Source organism: Oncorhynchus masou, chromosome 10, assembly GCF_036934945.1.
Source record: "Oncorhynchus masou masou isolate Uvic2021 chromosome 10, UVic_Omas_1.1, whole genome shotgun sequence".
NCBI lineage: Eukaryota > Metazoa > Chordata > Actinopteri > Salmoniformes > Salmonidae > Oncorhynchus > Oncorhynchus masou.
This window is the reverse complement of record NC_088221.1, coordinates 41,309,386-41,331,370: the sequence shown is the minus strand read 5'-3', so window position 1 is coordinate 41,331,370 and position 21,985 is coordinate 41,309,386. Positions and strand designations below refer to the sequence as shown.

The 21,985-nt window shown below is 44.2% G+C and overlaps 2 protein-coding genes across 6 annotated transcripts in view; both read left to right on the top strand.

The window, feature by feature from the left end:
* LOC135547638 (tyrosine-protein phosphatase non-receptor type 4-like) overlaps window positions 1-10,689 on the top strand; it is a 114,086-nt gene extending 103,397 nt beyond the window's left edge. For 3 of the 4 annotated variants that reach the window (XM_064976817.1, XM_064976816.1, XM_064976815.1), the window contains one exon: window positions 8,147-9,737. In XM_064976817.1, coding sequence (XP_064832889.1) covers window positions 8,147-8,389 — 243 coding nt within the window. In that variant the 3' untranslated portion in view covers window positions 8,390-9,737. Of the gene's footprint in view, window positions 1-8,146; window positions 9,738-9,763 lie in introns of those variants that run through there. The other variant, XR_010456728.1, reaches the window with a different exon arrangement.
* Window positions 10,690-12,982: 2,293 nt separating this feature from the next.
* Window positions 12,983-21,985, top strand: part of LOC135547637 (band 4.1-like protein 5) — a 40,638-nt gene continuing 31,635 nt past the window's right edge. The window contains exons 1-7 of one of the 2 annotated variants that reach the window (XM_064976814.1): window positions 12,983-13,274; window positions 15,099-15,300; window positions 20,181-20,285; window positions 20,734-20,779; window positions 21,027-21,105; window positions 21,201-21,245; window positions 21,760-21,812. In XM_064976814.1, coding sequence (XP_064832886.1) covers window positions 15,121-15,300; window positions 20,181-20,285; window positions 20,734-20,779; window positions 21,027-21,105; window positions 21,201-21,245; window positions 21,760-21,812 — 508 coding nt within the window. In that variant the 5' untranslated portion in view covers window positions 12,983-13,274; window positions 15,099-15,120. Of the gene's footprint in view, window positions 13,275-15,098; window positions 15,301-20,180; window positions 20,286-20,733; window positions 20,780-21,026; window positions 21,106-21,200; window positions 21,246-21,759; window positions 21,813-21,985 lie in introns of those variants that run through there. The other variant, XM_064976813.1, reaches the window with a different exon arrangement.

The window sequence follows — 21,985 nt, the reverse complement described above, 5'->3', positions numbered from 1 at the left end:
TCTCTCTCGTTCGCTCTCTCTCTCGTTCTCTCTCTCTCGTTCTCTCTCTCTCTCTCGTTCGCTCTCTCTCAAGTTCTCTCTCTCTCTCGTTCGCTCTCTCTCTCGTTCGCTCTCTCTCAAGTTCTCTCTCTCTGTTCTCTCTCTCTCAAGTTCTCTCGTTCTCTCTCTCGTTCTCTCGTTCTCTCTCTCTCTCGTTCTCTCTCTCTCGTTCTCTCTCTCGTTCTCCCTCTCTCTCGTTCTCCCTCTCTCTCGCTCTCTCTCTCGCTCGCTCTCTGTCTCTCTCGCTCTCTCTCTGTCTCGCTCTCTCTCTGTCTCTCTCGCTCTCTCTCTGTCTCGCTCGCTCGCTCTCTCGTGTTCTCGTTCTCTCTCTCGTGTTCTCGTTCTCGTGTTCTCGCTCTCTCTCTCGTGTTCTCGTTCTCTCTCTCGTGTTCTCGTTCTCTCTCTCTCGTGTTCTCGTTCTCTCTCTCGTGTTCTCGTTCTCTCTCTCGTGTTCTCCTTCTCTCTCTCGTGTTCTCCTTCTCTCTCTCTCTCGTTCTCTCTCTCTCTGTCTCTCTCTCGTTCTCTCTCGTCTCTCTCTCTCGTTCTCTCTCTCGTTCTCTCTCTCTCGTTCGCTCTCTCTCGTTCGCTCTCTCTCTCGTTCGCTCTCTCTCTCGTTCGCTCTCTCTCTCGTTCGCTCTCTCTCGTTCGCTCTCTCTCTCGCTCTCTCTCGCTCTCTCTCGCTCTCTCTTTGTCTCTCTCGCTCTCTCTCTGTCTCGCTCTGTCTCGCTCGCTCTCTCTCTCTGTCTCGCTCTGTCTCGTTCTCTCTCTCTCTCGTTCTCTCGTTCTCTCTCTCTCTCGTTCTCTCTCTCTCGTTCTCTCGCTCTCTCGTTCTCTCTCTCGCTCTCTCGTTCTCTCTCTTGTTCTCTCGCTCTCTCGCTCTCTCTCTGTCTCTCTCGCTCTCTCTCTGTCTCTCTCGCTCTCTCTGTCTCGCTTTCTTCTCTCGTGTTCTCGTTCTCTCTCTCGTGTTCTCGTTCTTTCTCGTTCTCGTTCTCTCTCTCGTGTTCTCGTTCTCTCTCTCGTGTTCTCGTTCTCTCTCTCGTGTTCTCGTTCTCTCTCTCGTGTTCTCGTTCTCTCTCTCGTGTTCTCGTTCTCTCTCTCGTGTTCTTGTTCTCTCTCTCGTTCTCTCTCGCTCTCGTTCTCTCTCGCTCTCGTTCTCTCTCTCGTGTTCTCGTTCTCTCTCTCTCTCGTTCTCTCTCTCGTGTTCCCGTTCTCTCTCTCGTGTTCCCGTTCTCTCTCTCGTGTTCTCGTTCTCTCTCGTTCTCTCTCGTTCTCTCTCGTTCTCGCTCTCGTTTTCTCTCTCGTTCTCGCTCTCGTTTTCTCTCGCTCGTTCTCTTCGCTCTCTCGTTCTCTCTCGCTCTCGTTCTCTCGCTCTCTCTCTCGTTCTCTCGCTCTCTCTCTCGTTCTCTCGCTCTCTCTCTCGTTCTCTCGCTCTCTCTCTCGTTCTCTCGCTCTCTCTCTCGTTCTCTCGCTCTCTCTCTCTCGTGTTCTCGTTCTCTCTCTCGTGTTCTCGTACTCTCTCTCGTGTTCTCGTACTCTCTCTCGTGTTCTCTCTCACATGTTCTCGTTCTCTCTCTCGTGTTCTCTCTCGTGTTCTCGTTCTCTCTCTCGTGTTCTCTCTCGTGTTCTCTCTCTCGTGTTCTCGTTCTCTCTCTCGTGTTCTCTCTCTCGTGTTCTCTCTCTCGTGTTCTCTCTCTCGTTGTTCTCTCTCGTGTTCTCGTTCGCTCTCTCTCTCGCGTTCTCGTTCTCTCTCTCGTGTTCTCTCTCTCGTGTTCTCTCTCTCGTGTTCTCTCTCTCGTGTTCTCTCTCTCGTGTTCTCTCTCTCGTGTTCTCGTTCTCTCTCGTGTTCTCGTTCTCTCTCGTGTTCTCGTTCTCTCTCTCGTGTTCTCGTTCTCTTTCTCGTTTTCTCTCTCTCTCTCGTGTTCTCGTTCTCTCTCTCTCTCTCGTTCTCTCTCTCAAGTTCTCTCTCTCTCAAGTTCTCTCTCTCTCAAGTTCTCTCTCTCTCAAGTTCTCTCTCTCTCAAGTTCTCTCTCTCTCAAGTTCTCTCTCTCTCAAGTTCTCTCTCTCAAGTTCTCTCTCTCTCGTTCTTCTCTCTCTCTCTCTCTCTCTCGTTCTCTCTCTCTCTCGTTCTCTCTCTCTCTCGTTCTCTCTCTCTCTCGTTCTCTCTCTCTCTCGTTTCTCTCTCTCTCTCGTTCTCTCTCTCTCGTTCTCCCTCTCTCTCTCGTTCTCCCTCTCTCTCGTTCTCCCTCTCTCTCGTTCTCCCTCTCTCTCGTTCTTTCCTTCGTTCTCCCTCTCTCTCGTTCTCCCTCTCTCTCGTTCTTTCCTTCGTTCTCTCTCTCTCTCTCGTTCTCTCTCTCTCTCTCTCGTTCTCTCTCTCTCTCTCTCTCTCGTTCTCTCTCTAGTTCTCTCTCTCGTTCTCTCTCTCTCTCGTTCTCTCTCTAGTTCGTTCTCTCAGTCACTCTCTCTCTCGTTCTCTCTCTCGTTCTTTCTCTCTCTCGTTCTCGTTCTCTCTCTCGTTCTCTCTCGTTCTCTCTCTCGTTCTCTCTCGTTCTCTCTCTCTCTCTCGTTCTCTCTCTCGTTTCTCTCTCTCGTTCTCTCTCTCTCTCGTTCTCTCTCTCTCTCTCGTTCTCTCTCTCGTTTTCTTTTGTTTCGTATACTCGCTGGGTTCTCTGGTATGGAGTCTGGGCTGCAGTATAATACAGTATATACATTGAGCTCAAAGTATTGGGACAGAGACACATTCTTTGTTGTTTTGGCTCTATACTTCAGCACTTTAGATTTAAAATGATACAATGACGTTAAAGTGAGGACTGTCCTCTTTAATTTGAGGGTATTTTCATCCATATCGGTGTGAACCGTTTAAAAATCACAGCACATTTTGTACAACATCCACCCATTTTAGGGGACCAAATGTATGGGAACAAATTCGCTTACATTTGTATTTAACAGGGTATGTGAGTGGAGTTGAGCAGTTTGAAATCCCTCTCATTGCTCATGGGAGCGGTGCGTGCTCATGGGAGCGGTGCGTGCTCATGGGAGCGGTGCGTGCTCATGGTGGGTGCGTGCTCATGGTGGGTGCGTGCTCATGGTGGGTGCGTGCTCATGGAGAGCGGTGCGTGCTCATGGAGAGCGGTGCGTGCTCATGGAGAGCGGTGCGTGGTCATGGAGAGCGGTGCGTGCTCATGGAGTGGTGCTTGCACACCGATGCTCCACGTCCTTTCCAAAATCACTCCATTCATTAAAATCACCATTTAACCAACACCCCATCTATTTTTGTGACGACCTGGACCTACCATTTGCTTTTGAAGTATTGAAACCAAACCATATGATTTGAATGAAAAGTATTATAATAAACAACAGGAAAAGGTGACTAAGAAGCGTTCATCATTTCAAATAGGCTACATGTCGTATTAAACATCATTATAAACACTCTGAATAGGAGCCAGACAGGGAGCCTAAGAAGGAACAAAAATGAATTATTTAGGCCATATTATTTCAATTATTTCAAGGCTATAGCCTACAAATCAATAAATTGTGAAACATTCACGAGTGCGACACACTAGGCTGGTAGGGACATAACGCGCTCAGAATTTAATCAACAAATAATTTAATTTGTTGTATTCAGTCATTATAGTCTATAAATGGCACATATAGGCTGTGACTTACTTAGAATGAAATGCACATGAAATTAAAAATGCCTTATTCGGCTCCATCTACAGTGCCTTTGAATTCATTTTTTGAAACATGAGTTTAGCCAGAGTCTCATGCGATGGTACTCGGAGAGCAGGCCAGCACCAGTGAATACCCTCTCAGTGCTTGCAGAGCCACTGCGGATGCTGAACACCCGTTGGGCCAGTCTTGCCAGACTGGGCAGGGATGTGTCATTTTTAAATATTATTTTTGTATTATTTTTTCTGTCTGTATGCCTAAAGGGTTTTAGTTCAAACAACCCTATCAAAACGGAAAGGTTCTTGAAAGTGGTAATAGACCCCTTTCCAGAACACGACACACTGACGTCAGATGTACGCGACTCTTGGCTGCAGTCAGAAAGCCATCGCCATCTGCACCCATTCAACATAGCCTAGATTTAAGTTTTTATTTCTTCATATACATTCCCAAACCAGAAACCGTGGATTGATGGCAGCATTCGCGCAAAACTGAAAGCGCGAACCACTGCTTTTAACCAGGGCAAGGTGACCGGAAACATGACCGATTACAAACAGTGGAGCTATTCCCTCCGCAAGGCAATCAAACAAGCTAAGTGTCAGTATAGAGACAAAGTAGAGTCGCAATTCAACGGCTCAGACACGAGGTATGTGGCAGGGTCTACATCAATCACAGATTACAAAAAGAAAAACAGCCCCATCGCGGACCAGGATGTCTTGCTCCCAGACAGACTAAACAACTTCTTTGCTCGCTTTGAGGACAATACAGTGCCACTGACACAGCCAGCTACCAAAACCTGCGGGCTCTCCTTCACTGCAGCCGATGTGAGTAAAACATTTAAACGTGTTAAACCTCGCAGGGCTGCAGGCCCAGACGGCATCCCCAGCCGCGCCCTCAGAGCATGCACAGACCAGCTGGCTGGTGTGTTTACGGACATATTCAATCAATCCTTATCCCAGTCTGCTGTTACCACATGCTTCAAGAGGTCCACCATTGTTCCTGTTTCCAAGAAAGCTAAGGTAACTGAGCTAAACCACTACCGCCCCGTAGCACTCACTTCCGTCATCGTGAAGTGCTTTGAGGGTCTAGTCAAGGACCATATCACCTCCACCCTACCTGACACCCTAGAACCACTCCAATTTGCTTACCGCCCCAATAGGTCCACAGACGACGCAATCGCAACCACACTGCCCTAATCCATCTGGACAAGAGGAATACCTATGTGAGAATACTGTTCATCGACTACAGCTCAGCATTTAACACCATAGTACCCTCCAAACTCATCATCAAGCTCGAGACTCTGGGTCTCGACCCCTCCATGTGCAACTGGGTACTGGACTTCCTAACGGGCTGCCCCCCGGTGGTGAGGGTAGGTAACATCATCTCCACCCCGCTGATCCTCAACACGGGCTCCACAAGGGTGCGTTCTGAGCCCTCTCCTGTACTCCCTGTTCACCCACGACTGCGTGGCCATGCACGCCTCCAACTCAATCATCAAGTTTGTGGATGACACTACAGTGATAGGCTTGATTACCAACGGCCTACAGGGAGGAGGTGAGGGCCCTCGGAGTGTGGTGTCAGGAAAATAACCTCACACTCAACGTCAACAAAACAAAGGAGATGATTGTGGACTTCAGGAAACAGCAGAGGGAGCACCCCCCTATCCACATCGACGGGATAGTAGTGGAGAGTGTAGTAAGTTTTAAGTTCCTCGGCATACACATACTGACATACTGACTCAACTCCAGACACTTTAATAAAGGAAATTGATGTAAAAAATGTATCACTGGCCACTTTAAACAATGCCACTTAATATAATGTTTATATACCCTACATTACTCATCTCATATGTATATACTGTACTCTATACCATCTACTGCATCTTGCCTATGCTGTTCTGTACCATCACTTATTCATATATCTTTATGTACATATTCTTCATCCCTTTACACTTGTGTGTATAAGTTAGTAGTTGAGGTATTGATAGGTTAGATTACCTGTTGGTTATTACTGCATTGTCGGAACTAGAAGCACAAGCATTTCGCTACATTCACATTAACATCTGATAACCATGTGTATGTGACAAATACAATTTGATTTGATTTACTTATAAGGATATTTTTATTCTGGCTTGAACAGTCGCCAAGATTATATTTGGTTGTGATCTCTGCAAAATAACTATTTTGGATGCAGCATTTGTTAGCTAGAATGCTACAGCTCATTGATATAGGCTGTAGCAAAATCTAGCCAAAGAGTCATTTTACTGGTTGAAGTTCAAGTGTTATCTAATTATAATGCAGTTGATTTGCGATGTTGACACAAACATTATATTAAGCAGGACATTCATACGAGCCTTAAAATCCAATTATAATCCAAAAGCAGTGTGAAATGCACTTGTAAGCAACATGTAAATTGAGTTGTTTTTTTTTGCTATAAGAACAGAAGGCCCCTGTGTTCTACCACCAACTTGCGTGCATTTCCCTTGTGCGGCAATGTTTGCAAACACAGGAAGGGGTCTATTGAGCCAAAATCAATGATGACCTATTGCGTATATATAATAGAATGAAAATGAATGAAACTTTTAAGAGATCGGATTTTTTGTTTATAAATACTTAGCTACAATGACACCCTAGCTTCTCTCCTCGTTCCTTTCTGTTGGCATGTACACCTCATGCTTTCAGGATCGCCGTCTTATCAGATTCCACAAGGATTCTTTAGTCACCGCATTGCCGCACTCCCTCTCTTGCTCTTGGTCCTCCTCATCTTTGAAAGTCACCTTTTATAAAAGATATTTAACATACTCCGTGACAGTGCCTAAAGCAAGGGGCTATAGGGGCGGCAGGTGGCCTAGTGGTTAGAGGCAGGTGGCCTAGTGGTTAGAGGCAGGTGGCCTAGTGGTTAGAGGCAGGTGGCCTAGTGGTTAGAGGCAGGTGGCCTAGTGGTTAGAGGCAGGTGGCCTAGTGGTTAGAGGCAGGTGGCCTAGTATCCAGCAGGTGGCCTAGTGGTTAGAGGCAGGTGGCCTAGTGGTTAGAGCGTTGGACTAGTAACCAGCAGGTGGCCTAGTGGTTAGAGCGTTGGACTAGTAACCAGCAGGTGGCCTAGTGGTTAGAGCGTTGGACTAGTAACCAGCAGGTGGCCTAGTGGTTAGAGCGTTGGACTAGTATCCAGCAGGTGGCCTAGTGGTTAGAGCGTTGGACTAGTATCCAGCAGGTGGCCTAGTGGTTAGAGGCAGGTGGCCTAGTGGTTAGAGCGTTGGACTAGTAACCAGCAGGTGGCCTAGTGGTTAGAGCGTTGGAATAGTAACCAGCAGGTGGCCTAGTGGTTAGAGCGTTGGACTAGTAACCGAAAGGTTGCAAGATCGAATCCCTGTGCTGACAAGGTAAAAATCTGTCGTTCGGCCCCACTAGGCCGTCATTGAAAATAAAGTTAAATAAAGATGTATATATATATACAAAAACCAGCAGCACACAAGTAAACAACAAATGCATGCTGGGCCGGGCAAAAGCTTGTTAAGTGAGCGCTACTGGATCGGGCGAGAAGGCCGACGCTCCAGCTTTCAGTCAAATGGGGCAAGCTCCTCGCTCTGCTCCAGCTTTCAGTCAAATGGGGCAAGCTCCTCGCTCTGCTCCAGCTCCACTCACACACTCTGGTATTAAAGTAGTAAAAAGTGAAGTATTTGGTGCCATATTCATAGCACACAATCATAATGCTGCCGTGATTACGAATAATCCTGAATGAATCTTCAATAATGATGTGAAAAATTTAGAAAGCTATTGACCCTGGTCAAAAGTAGTGCACTATATAGGGAATAGGGTGCCGTTTGGGAAGCACACTCTCTTCTCAGTCTCTGAAGAACTTCATGCATACAATTTGGCCCTGTGCTCAGAACCAGGGCAGCAGGGGTAGACAGGCTGCGGCAGAGGTAATTTCATTAGAACATGCTGAGCTCTAATGAGGCTAGGACACCCTCAGGGTCCGGGAGAAATAGGTGGAAGATAATGGCACCAGGGGAAAAGAGTGGGCTACCTTTATCCTGTCATGCACACTGAACTAAGTATGTGTGTGCACATGCATACACACACACACAACACACCCTTTTCTTAGTACACACTGACATAAACATAAACACATATGTACATACGCGCAGACACATTCGCGACACACACCACCGCATTACCCACCTCAGGGACGTTTATTCACGCCTGGCTCCCTCTGTATCCCAATCACTGGCTGTCCTGGCTCCTTTGCTCATGCCTTGCCATTGGCTCCTAATGTTGTTGACATTCTCTTCCTTCCCCCTCTCTCTTACATTTACATTTAAGTCATTTAGCAGACGCTCTTATCCAGAGCGACTTACAAATTGGTGAATTCACCTTCTGACATCCAGTGGAACAGCCACTATACAATAGTGCATCTAAATCATCTTTCTCTTCTGTGTCCTCAGAGCCAGTACAAGTTTGTGTGTGAAGCCATCTTGAGGGTCTATGAGGAAGGCCTGGTCAAACCCCTGAAGCCCACCCTTTACCAGAGAGAAGAAGAACGAGAGGAAGAAGAAAATGGAGGAGAAGCAGCAGTAGGAGAGGAGGAGGAAGAAGAGGATGAAGAGGATGTTAGCGTTAGTGTTAGCGCTAGTGTGACCAGTGTGACGAGTGAGACTAGCGCAACCAGCGATTGCCCTGAACCCTGACCCCTTTGACCTGACCTGGGTCAGCCCAGCGCCAGGGAGGTGGAGCCCTGGTTGCCATGCTTACCGCTATGGGCCGAGGAGAGAACAAAGCACTGTTGCACTTTACGCCGTCAAAAAAAAAAAACTGAAAGTCATGGACAAATGAATCCAGTTATGTTGAATAGGTACCGTTAGGGGTATTGTGTGTTCAGGGTTAATTAAAAAAAAGACATTTGAAACATGGTGAAATTGCTGTAGTAGTGCCGTAAGTACAATGACTGGGCGGGGTTGTGAGAGAGGGAGTGTTTTTAAGAGTGATCGATAAGCCCTTCCAAATGAATCTGCCGCCTTTTCTTCTCTGTCCCTCCGATCCAACGAGAGACGCCATATTTTTTTCAAATAATATTTATTGTATTTTAATTTGTCAAACCCTGTCCATTGAACAAAGTGTATGTTAGAGTGAGTCTTAGCTTCAGGCATCCCAAATGAAATCATAGGTAGTAAAAGTTGTCATTCTTTACTTTTTTAGTGAAAAAAGTGATTTAATTTATTATATATTTGAGCTTTTGACAAATTCAGACACTACACATCAGAGCACTTTGTGTCTACCCCTAGCTAACCTTGTGGCTGATGTGGCCTTGGTTTTTGCATAGAACAAACAAGGAGTCATTGACGGGCATTGATTGGCATGTTAAACTGTCTAGTTGGTCAATTTGTAGAGCTGTTTACTGTGTCAAGACAGGGGGACAATCTACTCTAAGCAATTTGACAAAGTCCACAGCCACTAAGGGGAGGCTCGACCTTAAAACAATCTTTTAAGTTACGTTCCTCTCTGTCTTTGTTCGTGTGTCTGTCTCTAAAGAATGTAGAGAATACCAAGAGCATTCAACCAATAATGATTAGAAACCCCACTTCCCCCCTTTTGATATATTTCAAATGGTAGTTAGAGTTTTTAAAACACATTATTGTTTATTGGAGATGATAATCACTTAGAATGTTTTAGGTACAGATTACTGGGAATTTGTTGTACTTGTACCCAACACAGTTATGACATGTTTCACTTAAACACCCCGCAACAAGAGGTGTCCTTCTTTTCACACTGGTTCAACTGTGTTCACATTGTCATCAGCTCTTGTATTGGAGTTATCAGCATGTTTAGTTTGAGCTACTCTTCTTCTCATGAAAGAGTCTTTCTTGCTTTGTTTGCTTACCTGGCTGCTGGCATCTTGGCACTGCAGGTAGTGCCACCCTCTCCGATGCGCGATGTGAGAGAGTGCAGCCCGCATGTGTATTTTTAGTGTGTGTGTGTGTTGGGGGGGGTGTGTATGGGTGAGAGAGTGCAGCACGCATGTGTATTTTTAGTGTGTGTGTGTTGCAGCACGCATGTATTTTTAGGGGGGGGGGGTGTATGGGTGAGAGAGTGCAGCACGCATGTGTATTTTTAGCAGTTTCTGTTGTGTGTATGTATTATGCCCTGCCTCTGGTGATGCTGTGTCTGTGTAACCATCAGCGAACCCCCTACCATTTCACCTTAAGCTGGTCGTCATTTCTCGCTCAATATTGGATACCAGGATTGAAGCCTGCTTTCTTGTAAACTAATTTGCCATAGTTCCATCTTCTTGACCTGCTGAGTAGACTGTGATGCATCTATAGCAGGTGCATTGGACGTGAGTACATTGTGACCAACGTGTCCACGCTGTCAGAAGCCCGTACAGTAAATTCTCTCTCACGGGCCGCTACGGTGGGTCATCAGCCCGCTGTGTGGAATCCACAAAACCCTCATTTGATTATTATTTTTTCATACATGGAGCTCACTCACTCTTTTGCCTGAGAGTATTATGATGGCGCATCAAAAAGACCACACTACAGAATTCCACATACAAGACTTGGGTTTCCAGAATCATCAAATGTTAATTATCATGAATGTCCAGCATTGAGATGTGTGTTGTGATAGCGTATCCAGGGTACTGTGGGGTTCTGTTTGGAAGCAAGAGGGAAGGGAAGTGGGGTAGGTATTGGAGGGTGGATGAGTTGTATTTTTGTAAAACTGAAACCACAGTTCTTGCTTCTTAAGAATGGACAGCACTTTGCAGATGACTGGGTAGCCATGCTCGCTACTGAGTATGTCAGAAACAGAAAGTGGTGTAGAATTTTTATTTATCATTGAATTTGTTTTTTAAGACACCTGTAGGGAACAAAAACTCCAAACTACACAGTGCCACTTGTTAATGTTGTGTAAATATACTAGACCATGTAAATACAATGTTGTGTGTGTGTGTATAAAAAAAAATCTTTAAAATAAAAGGGAAAATGATTTGTGAGTCAATGTTTTTATATAGAGAATGCCGAACTTGTGTTTTAAAAATCTAAGAGAAATTGAAATCTTCAACTGCAACTGTACATTAATGACGTTGCTTTTCCACACTGCAACAGTGAGGGCAATGCAATGTTTTGATAGTAGATTGATGTTATGTTTACTTAACTCACACACACACACACACACACACAACTGTATTCCAAATTCTACATTTCAGAAGTGTGACTGATGCATTGATTATTTAAATAGTAGCATAAATGTAAGAAGCCTAAAATAGTAGCATTTCTACTTATAGGTGATCAACCTCCCACGTTCCAATAGCCTGAATTAGACATATTTCTCTGTTTGCTTTGTGTCAGCTTTTAAGTTAAGCATTGAACATGTTGGAATGGAGTGCACAGGGTACAGTCTGGATATCCATGGCAGGGCATGATAAGAGAGAGCCGCAAGTATTTTCAAGTTATCTACTCCGCTAGCCAACACCTCGCCTAAATTGTTGTGTGTTTCTTTTTCTTCTAGGGCATATGATGACACAGTCATGAAGATCACTGCAGCCATTTTTATTTATTTTTATTTTATTTAACCAGGTAGGCCAGTTGAGAACAAGTTCTCATTTGCAATTGCGACCTGGCCAAGATAAAGCAAAGCAGTTTGACACATAAAACAACACAGAGTTACACATGGAATAAACAAACATACAATCAATAATACAGTAGAAAAATCTATATACGGCATGTGCAAATGAGGTAGGATAAGAGAGGTAAGGCAATAAATAGGCCATCAACATGGTCAGTAAGTGGCGCTGTTGTTAAATGGAGAGGAATCATACAGTAGATATTTGGTCTTTTTGAAAAAAGAAAAACATTTTACACTGACATGATGCAGTTGAAAAACATTGAGATTGAGGAACTCACACAGACAGTGTGGTGAAGAAGGTGCAACAGTGCCTCTTCAACCTCAGGAGGCTGAAGAAATTTGGCTTGGCCCCTTAGACCCTCACAAACTTTTATAGATGCACCATTGAGAGCATCCTGTCGGGCTGTATCACCACCTGGTACGACAACTGCACCGTCTGCAACCACAGGGCTCTCCAGAGGGTGGTGCAGTCTGCGGTCTTCCCAACATATCACCAGGGCACACTGCCTGTCCTCCAGGACATCTACAACAGCCGGTGTCACAGGAAGGCCCAAAAAAATGTATCAGCCACCCGAGCCACGGCCTGTTCACCTCGCTACCATCCAGAAGGTGAGGTCAGTACAGTTGCATCAAAGCTGGGACCGAGACAGAAGCTGTTTTTCAATCTCAAGGCCATCAGACTTTTAAATAGTCATGACGAGCTGACCTCTGCCCAGTACCCTACCACCCAGTTACTCACCCATGCACCTTAGAGGCTGCTGCCTATGTACAGTACATAGACATGGAACACTGGTCACTTTAATAATCTCTACATACTGTTTCATCCACTTAATATGTATGTACTGAGTTCTAGTGTGTGAATAACCTGTCTAAATAAGGTCCCTCAGTTGACAGTGCATGTAAGAGCAAAAACCATGCCATGTGGTCAAATTAATTGCCCGTGGTGGGGATTTTTTTTCAGCAGTGGGGCTTGTGAGACTAGTCAGGGTTGATGGAATTAAGAACGGAGCAAAGTACAGAGATCCTTGATGAAAACCCGCTCCAGAGTGCTCAGGACCTCAGACTGGGGCGATGGTTCACCATTCAACAGGACAACAACCCTAAGCACACAGCCAAGACAATGCAGAATTGACTTCGGGACAGGTCTCTGAATGTCCTTCAGTGGCTCAGGGAGAGCCCGGACTTGAACCTGATCAAACATCTCTGGAGAGACCTGAAAATAGCTGTGCAGCGACGCTCCCAGTCCAACCTGACAAAGCTTGAGAGGAACTGCAGAGAAGAATGGGAGAAACTTCCTCATTATGGGCTTTTGTGTGTTGATTGATGAGGAAAAGTTTAGAATAGGGCTGTAACGTAACAATGTGGAAAGTCAAGGGGTCTGAATACTTTCCGAATGCCGTGTATGTGTATATATATATTATACTTTGGTCTCCGTCTTTTCCTACACCCGCAATAAGGTCCACTAACGTAAATATGTGTATGCGATTCGATGCATGATGGAATGGGCATAATCTGAAACACCATATGATAATGTGAAGTTGGGAGGACGTATTTGTTTTACTATTTCATTTTCATGATTATAGAAACACCCAAGCGTCCCTTTAAATGCAAATCGCAGTTTTGTTAGGGATTTATTACCACGTCATTTCCTGAGGGGAATGTTGTGCTTTGCCTCCCACTTCTCTTGGGACTTGTGAAAATTGTCTCGTTTGCGTATCGAGTAGGAGTTATTGTAACGCTAGTAAGACTACATGTCAATCATGGATACGTATTAGTTTTACTTTGTGAAGGTGGAACAGGCAAGTGGTTTGGTTATTATTTTAGATATCGGCAAGTATTTTGTGAGTATTGCTTATAGTATAGGACTTTCGGATCTACAAGTGGCCATCGGCGGCATCAGCAAGTGTGAATGTCGGACTTGTTTCATCTGTTGCTTCAGCATCCTCACAATAGGTAACGGCTTGTTAACCCTGTTGCTGTCGTTCATGGTGGGTTCGTCTGTGGGACAGACTCACGATGTTTTGTCCCAAAGCTAGGCTCGTAACGTTATACGGTATTTATTGGGGCAAATCTTTCTAGTTAACTAGCTCACTACAGTAACTTCACTAATAATAGGTATAACGTTAGTCCAAATTGTCACCTTTTCAGCCCCATTGGATGTAGTTATGTCATGGCGAATAACCTGCATATTGCTAACAGTTAAGTTAGTGTTTTTTCACAACTTCATTGCCAAGCCATTTGGAGCAACAACAACAACTATTTGTGGGGAGTCTACATAACATTGTATACAGGTAATAGGCCGAGAAGAGAACTTAGTTGCTGTGATATGGGTCACACAATTTTATATTTGATGTGTTCCTCTTAGACGTTTTCTGATGCGGCTTCTGTCACAGTATTTAACAGACTGAACAAAAAATTAGCTATTTTGTACTTTAGTGTGTGTACAGTTGAAGTCGGAAGTTTACACACACCTTAGCCAAATACATTTAAACTCAGTTTTTCACAATTCTTGACATTTAATCCGATTAAGAATTCCCTGTTTTAGGTCAGTTAGGATCACCACTTTATTTTAAGAATGTGTAATGTCAATAGTGATTTATTTCAGTTTTTAATTTCTTTCAACACATTCCCAATAGGTCAGAAGTTTACATACTCAATTTGATTTGGTAGCATTGCCTTTAAATTGTTTAACTTGGGTCAAACGTTTCAGGTAGCCTTCCACAAGCTTTTCGCAATAAGTTGGGTGAATTTTGGCCCATTCCTCCTGACAGAGCTGGTGTAACTGAGTCAGGTTTGTCGGCCTCGTTGCTCGCACATGCTTTTTCAGTTCTGCCCACAAATGTTCTATAGGATTGAGGTCAGGGCTTTGTGATGGCCACTCCAATACCTTGACTTTGTTGTCCTTAAGCCATTTTGCCACAACTTTGGAAGTATGTTTGGGGTAATTGTCCATTTGGAAGACCCATTTGCAACCAAGCTTTAACTTCCTGACTGTCTTGAGATGTTGCTTCAATATATCCAATTGTTTTTGCTGTTCTGAGATTGATTTGCACTTTTCGCACCAAAGTACGTTCATCGCAAGTAGACAGAACGCGTCTCCTTCCTGAGCGGTATGCCGGCTGCGTGGTCCCATGGTGTTTATACTTGCGTACTATTGTTTGTACAGATGAATGTGGTACCTTCAGGCATTTGGAAATTGCTCCCAAGGATGAACCATACTTGTGGAGGTCTACAATTCTTTTTACTGAGGTCTTGGCTGATTTCTTTTGATTTTCCCATGATGTCAAGCAAAAAGGCACTGAGTTTGAAGGTAGGCCTTGAAATACATTCACAGGTACACCTCTAATTGACTCAAATGATGTCAATTAGCCTATCAGAAGCTTCTAAAGCCATGACATCGTTTTCTGGAATTTTCCAAGCTGTTTAAAGGCAGTCAACTTAGTGTATTTAAACTTCTGACCCACTTGAATTTTGATATAGTGAAATAATCTGTATGTAAACAATTGTTGGAAAAAATACTTGTCATTGCCAAAGTAGATGTCCTAGCTGACTTGCCAAACTATAGTTTGTTAACAAGAAATGTGTGAAGTGGTTGATAAAATGAGTTTTAATGACTCCAATGTAAGTGTATGTAAACTTCTGACTTCAACTGTATACTTGTGATATCGCTTTTCAACGGGAAAAGTTCAAACAAAGCTGCAGTCCACCTTTAACATCACGATCTGATTGAGGAACTCAACCGATTGTATCATTTAATCCTTTCTCTCGCATGTGCAGGTAGTGTTCACCAGGCCCAACCATGCTGAGTTTCCTCCGCCGGACGCTGGGCCGACAGTCCATCCGTAAGCATGCTGACAAGGCCCGGTTGAGAGAGGCCCAGCGGGCCACCACACACATCCCTGCTGCCGGGGACTCCAAGTCTGTCATCACCTGCTGTGTGTCAATGCTGGACGGCACAGACGTCAGTGTGGACCTAGCGGTGAGACTTTACACACAACACAATGGGAAAGATTCTGAATCTCTAACCTGTTGTTTGAGTTTCAACTGATGTCAAGGCACACCCCATGAGAAAGTAAACGAGTGAATAATTGGTACAGGGCTTTCAAAAGGTATTTTAAATGGAAGGACAGAGCAGACACATGTTTTTGGTCATGCCAGATGCCCCGAGGCTGATGCTCTCTGTGTGCCATTGGTGCTGGTTTCAGTCCATTCCCATGCATATGGCTCTGCTGTATAGTACTTAGTGACCAGCTCTTTCCATTGCTCTGAGATCTCGCTCTTTCCATTGCTCTGAGATCCCGCTCTTTCCATTGCTCTGAGATCCCGCTCTTTCCATTGCTCTGAGATCCCGCTCTTTCCATTGCTCTGAGATCCCGCTCTTTCCATTGCTCTGAGATCCCGCTCTTTCCATTGCTCTGAGATCCCGCTCTTTCCATTGCTCTGAGATCCCGCTCTTTCCATTGCTCTGAGATCCCGCTCTTTCCATCTGAGATCCCGCTCTTTCCATTGCTCTGAGATCCCGCTCTTTCCATTGCTCTGAGATCCCGCTCTTTCCATTGCTCTGAGATCCCGCTCTTTCCATAGGACTGTGTGGTGTTGTGAGTGCTGTTGATCACTGGTAATTCATTCCATGACTTCTCTCCAGCACACCTGGTCACATGACCTACTAGGTCTGAGCGATATATCAAATTAATTTGTATGTATGTTTTTGCGCCATATTCCATATGCCTATATTGCAAGTATTTTTGGTGTTTTAATTTTTATGAGTGTTTGTCTCATGTTGTCCTTTTGGACTTTGGTCTCCTTCGCGCCTGTGCTGTGCACCTCGGGGGTTTGTAGTATATGGCTAATATACCACAGCTAAATACTGTATTTATCGGTAATCTGCATTTTTGGACACCGATCAATGGCCGATTACATTGCACTCCACGAGGAAAGACTGCGTGGCAGGCTGACTGCGAGTGCAGCAAGGAGCCAAGGTAAGGTGCTAGCTAGCATCAAACTTATTAACTTATGTTAATCTTAACATAATCACTAGTTAACTACACATGGTTGATGATATTACTAGTTTATCTAGCTTGTCCTGCGTTGCATACAATCGATGCGGTGCCTGTTAATTTATCATTGAATCACAGCCTACTTCGCCAAACGGGTGATTTAACAAGCGCATGTGAAAAAAGCATAGTCGTTGCACCAATGTACCTAACCATAAACATCAACGCCTTTCTTAAAATCAATACACAAGTATATATTTTTAAACCTGCATATTTAGTTAATATTGCCTGCTAACATTAATTTATTTTAACTAGGGAAGTTGTCACTTCTCTTGCAATCTGTGCAACAGAGTCAGGGTATATGCAGCAGTTTGGGCCGCCTGGCTCGTTGTAAACTGTGAAGACTATTTCTTCCTAACAAAGACAGCCAACTTTGCCAAATGGGGGATAATTTAACCAAAGCTCATTTGCGAAGAAAGCATAATCGTTGCACAAATGTACCTAACCAGAAACATCAAAGATTTTCTTAAAATCAATACATAGAAGTATATTTTTAAACCTGCATATTTAGTTAAAAGAAATTCATGTTAGCAGGCAATATTAAACTAGGGAAATTGTCACTTCTCTTGCGTTCCTTGCACGCAGAGTCAGGGTATATGCAACAGTTTGGGCTGCCTGGCTCGTTGTGAACTAATCTGCCAGAATTTTACGTAGTTATGACACATTGAAGGTTGTGCAATGTAACAGGTATATTTAGACTCATGGATGCCACCCGTTTGATAAAATACGGAACGGTTCTGTATTTCACTGAAATTATTATTTTTTTAAATCCTCTAAATAATAGTTTCCAGATTTTACCATATTAATGACCTACTGCTTGTATTTCTGTGTGTTATTATGTTAAGTTTATGATTTGATATTTGATAGAGCAGTCTGACTGAGCGGTGGTAGGCAGCAGCAGGCTCGTAAGCATTCATTCAAACAGCACTTTTGTGTGTTTGCCAGCAGCTCTTCGCTGTGCTTCAAGCATTGAGCTGTTTATGACTTCATTGGCAATACTAAAGTGCCTATAAGAACATCCAATAGTCAAAGGGATATGAAATACAAATGATATAGAGAGAAATAGTCCTATAATTCCTATAATAACTACAACCTAAAACTTCTTACCTGGGAATATTGAAGACTCCTGTTAAAAGGAACCACCAGCTTTCATGTTCTCTTTTTTTACATGGCACATATTGCACTTTTACTTTCTTCTCCAGCACATTGTTTTTGCATTATTTAAACCAAATTGAACATGTTTCATTATTTATTTGAGGCTAAATTGATTTGATTGAATACTTATTTTAACTTAATATAATATATATTCACTATTGTAATGGTCATTATTACAAATTAAAAAATTAAAAAATTGTCCGATTTAATCGGTATCGTCTTTGTTTGGTCCTCCAATAATCGGTATCGGCGTAGAAAAATCCTAATCGGTCGACCTCTAGAATGGAGATACTCTTCTCCAGTGGGAAGACTTGCTCTTGTCCCTCAATGTCTTCTTTTATTTCTCTGGGTTACAATTTCTAAGGCATTCCAGCTGTCAATCAAGTTGAATACCTGATCTTTTGATCCCACTCTGGTATTCCACTGTAATGCTATAGGTCTATTTATAAACCTGGTGGTTTGAGCCCTGAATGCTGATTGGCTGACAGATGTGGTATATTTAAGCAATAAGGCACAAGGGGGTAGGGTATATGTCATTTATTTATATTTATTTATTTATATTTTATTTATTTATATATATCTTTTATTTAACTAGGCAAGTCAGTTAAGAACAAATTCTTATTTTCAATGACGGCCCAGGAACTGTGGGTTAACTGCCTGTTCAGGGGAAGAACGACAGATTTGTACCTTGTCAGCTCGGGGATTTGAACTTGCAACCTTCCAGTTACTAGTCCAACGCTCTAACCACTAGGCTACCCTGCCGCCCGTCTCCCTGGATACAGCCCTTAGCCGTGGTAGAGTGTATTGGCCATGTACCACAAACACCCAGGGTACCTTATTGCATTATACACTGGTTACCGCCGTAATTAGAACAGAATCACCCAGTTTATAACAGACCTTATACCACGGTTATGACCAGATTTAGTATTTTTTTACTGTTCTAATTATGTTTATAATAGCATTAAGACACCTCAGGGGTTTGTGGTATATGGCCAATATACCACGGCTAACAACTATATCCAGGCACTCCGCATTGTGTCGTTGTTGCAAATTGTTTTGCAACAAGGTTTACTACAAATGGAAAAAGTCTTGATATGAAAACAAGAGTTTCTATTGGACAAATTCAGGTTGGTCCCTTTCCATTTCGTTCTGTCTGCTGTGTTTGGTTCTGGCTGCGCTGCTCCTTTGTGCCTATTGTCCCTGGCTGCGGGGCTCCTTTGTGCCTATTGTCCCTGGCTGCGGGGCTCCTTTGTGCCTATTGTCCCTGGCTGCGGGGCTCCTTTGTGCCTATTGTCCCTGGCTGTGGGGCTCCTTTGTGCCTATTGTCCCTGGCTACGGGGCTCCTTTGTCTCTTGTCCCTGGCTGCGGGGCTCCTTTGTGAGCTATGCCAACTTCATGGGGCCTGCGTGAGCTTCCGGCAGGCTGGGGCTAACACTGTGCAATGGCACCATCCACCCCTCTACTCTCTTCATGACCACACCCCCTGTATAGCATGCTGGACCAGAGATGGGCAGGGCAGGCATGTGTCCTCGCTGCTAATGCCAATGTTTGTTCCCCTGCAGGGTGTTGTGTGGCTGTGTGCTTTATCTATGTCTACAGCAGTGTCACAACCAGTGATGTGCTTGTTAGGTTTCAGCGATACTGTTGCAGGCTTTGCTGCATGTGGTAACGGGTTATGATTAACCTCTGTCTTTAGTGTGGTGAGTTACCCTTGTTTGAGCACTTGGGAGTGTCTCCTCTGGGTAATAAGTTGCTTCATGAAAGAAACAGACTAAAGGATGATGTGAACTCTCCCATCCACTACAAGGGATGATTTCTCCCCTTCTATAAGCTTTGTTCATTCAGGCGTGGACCGAGCCAACCCGCGGCCCAGTGGCGTGGCCGAGCCAACCCGCGGCTTTTGTTTTTGCTGTGTCTCTCCACTCTGGTCCAGTGAGACAGGACAGGGGGAGTCAGTGGGAGTGTTTTGTTTTAATAGGCTGACTGTAGATCAGTCATTAGCTGAGAGATGTCTCTCTACAGGACAGGGCTCCAGGCCGGACGCTGTGTCGTCAGGATGTTGAGTAGAGAGGCTGACTGGGCCCACATGAGCCAGCCACTGACTCGCTGTGCAGGTGCCTTGGAACAGATTGCCATGGCAACCCCCGTTTGGTTCTCCTTCCTTCCAGCTGTTCTAAAGTTGGCTCCGCCGTGTAGTGAACTAGCTAGTACCACTGCAGGCTACAAACAGGAGTAGCACTGGCTAGCTCTCTGTCTGATTCTGAGCATGGCAATGTGCCTGGTTTTTAAAGTGGGTGAAGCCAAAAATGCGTGTTCTACTTAGTGCTTGTCTCTCTTTCTGGTGTTTTCTAGTCAGAGGCAATGAAATCAACACCAGGTCTGGGGAATGAAATATCAGGGAAGAGTACCAAACACCTAAAACGGATCTCAGTCAAACCGCACTACAATCGCTCATTCTATTTGTATTGTTGACCATAATGAATACCATTTAGCAACAGTTTAAAAATAATTGAATTACTAAACAATTATCAAGATACTAAAGAGAACCCAGTGAAATGTCTTGTTTGTTGAATGATTGATTAGGTTGCTGACATTGCTTCCAGACTAATGACTGTGTGTTGTGACTGCTGACCCCTCTCTGTCCTGTCAGAAAAAAGCCAAGGGTGAGGAGCTGTTTGACCAGGTCATGTACCATCTGGACATCATAGAGAAGGACTACTTCGGACTACGCTTCATGGACTCTGCACAAGTACCGGTAAGAACAGACAACCAATTACAACCCACCCTTGTTCTGACTAGACATTTGGAAGGTTTTTTTGGGGGGTTACAATTATCCACTCTCAACTCCTCTCTGGATTAGTGATTTTGAATAACATCGTTCAGTTTACGTACTTTTGGTTTTCTAATGTAGGGTTTTTCTTATGGGAAGTTCAAGTCCTAGTTCTTTTTAGAAAAAAAGTTATTTTGAAGTGCCTCTGTCAGAGATCCTGCAGCTTGTGTATGCTGATATGGTGTGAAGGGCATGGAAGGAGGGAGAGGAGAGAGGGAGGACTGGAGAGAGAGGAATGTGGGGGAGAGGAGTGTGGCAGAGACCTTCGGTCCCCTCATCAGCGCGATGAGGAAACCGCTCTCTCTCTCCTAAACCCCAGCCTCTACCTCTTACATTGTTCATGCCTCACAGATGTCTTTTTCATCTTTTGCAGCATTGGCTTGACATTACAAAAACATTAAAAAACAAGTCAAAAGTAAGTATCTCTTCTTTACCTAACAGTCACTGGAGATGCACAACCTATGTTTTCTTCTACTGTCTCCTTCTGTACCAATGGAGACCTAGAGCTGTAGAGACGTAGAATGGATAAACTGATGCCAGATGGATAAACTGCTGCTTTCATGTAACAGCCAGAAATGGATTGATTTCATTCCAACTTTCACACACCTCGGGTTATTTTCCTTTCTCTCGGTCCTTTCCTTTCTCTTCCCCTATTTCTCTCTGCAGTCGGACCTCCATACTGCCTTCACATGAGAGTTAAGTTCTACTCCTCAGAACCCGACAACCTGCATGAGGAGTTGACCAGGTCAGCTTGTCGTCGTCGTGTTGTTAGTATTCATGATGAACGTTGGATTGATTGGTCAGTTATCTGGACTTTTGACCTTTTTTTTGTTCCTTCAGATATCTATTTGTATTACAACTAAAGCGAGACCTCCTCAGTGGCAAGTACGTAACCCTCCTCACTCAACAGTTGTCCTCTTCCTATAGTAGATTAGATGTACAGTACATTAGATCAGTGTATAGTTCATGTGCTTCATTATATATTTGATGTCTGTAGGCCAAGTACATCATTTAATTTTGGCTACATCTGTTCTGTTGCATCATGGTACAGATGCTACAGTAGTGGATTACACAATTGATGTTGGGGAATGGAATTATGTACATCCATAAGTAGTGTGAATATTAGTATCTGTTTTCGATACAGGGGATTAGTGTTCATGTTATGCCTGTGTGGTGATCCTATAACACAGGGTTGTGAGTGTGTGTGAGAGAGCGTGAGCTCTGGAGAGAGACGCAGGCTGTTAGATCCAGTGTACTGTATTACCTCCGTAGTTCCCTGGTCTAACAGCTGGGACTGATCTCTTCAGACAGTCTCCTTGCCTAGAGCGGACTGTACCTCCATGTTGAAAACAACAGCATCCAGACAATAATATATTGTCCACTCCTCCTCGTATCACAGGTTAGAATGCCCTTTGGACACAGCAGTGGAACTGGCAGCCTTCTCGTTACAAGGTAAGAACTAGGCTGGTCTAATGTCTTGCTGTGGTTGTCACTCTTCTTGAATGAGATCCACGGAGTTGCACTTTTCTGAGGGGGTGGAATCTAATCTGTCAGAAGGGAGAGCCCACAGTACCCCAGTAGTATTCCGAGCCTGTTAACATGGTGGAGTATTCAAGGAAAATGGA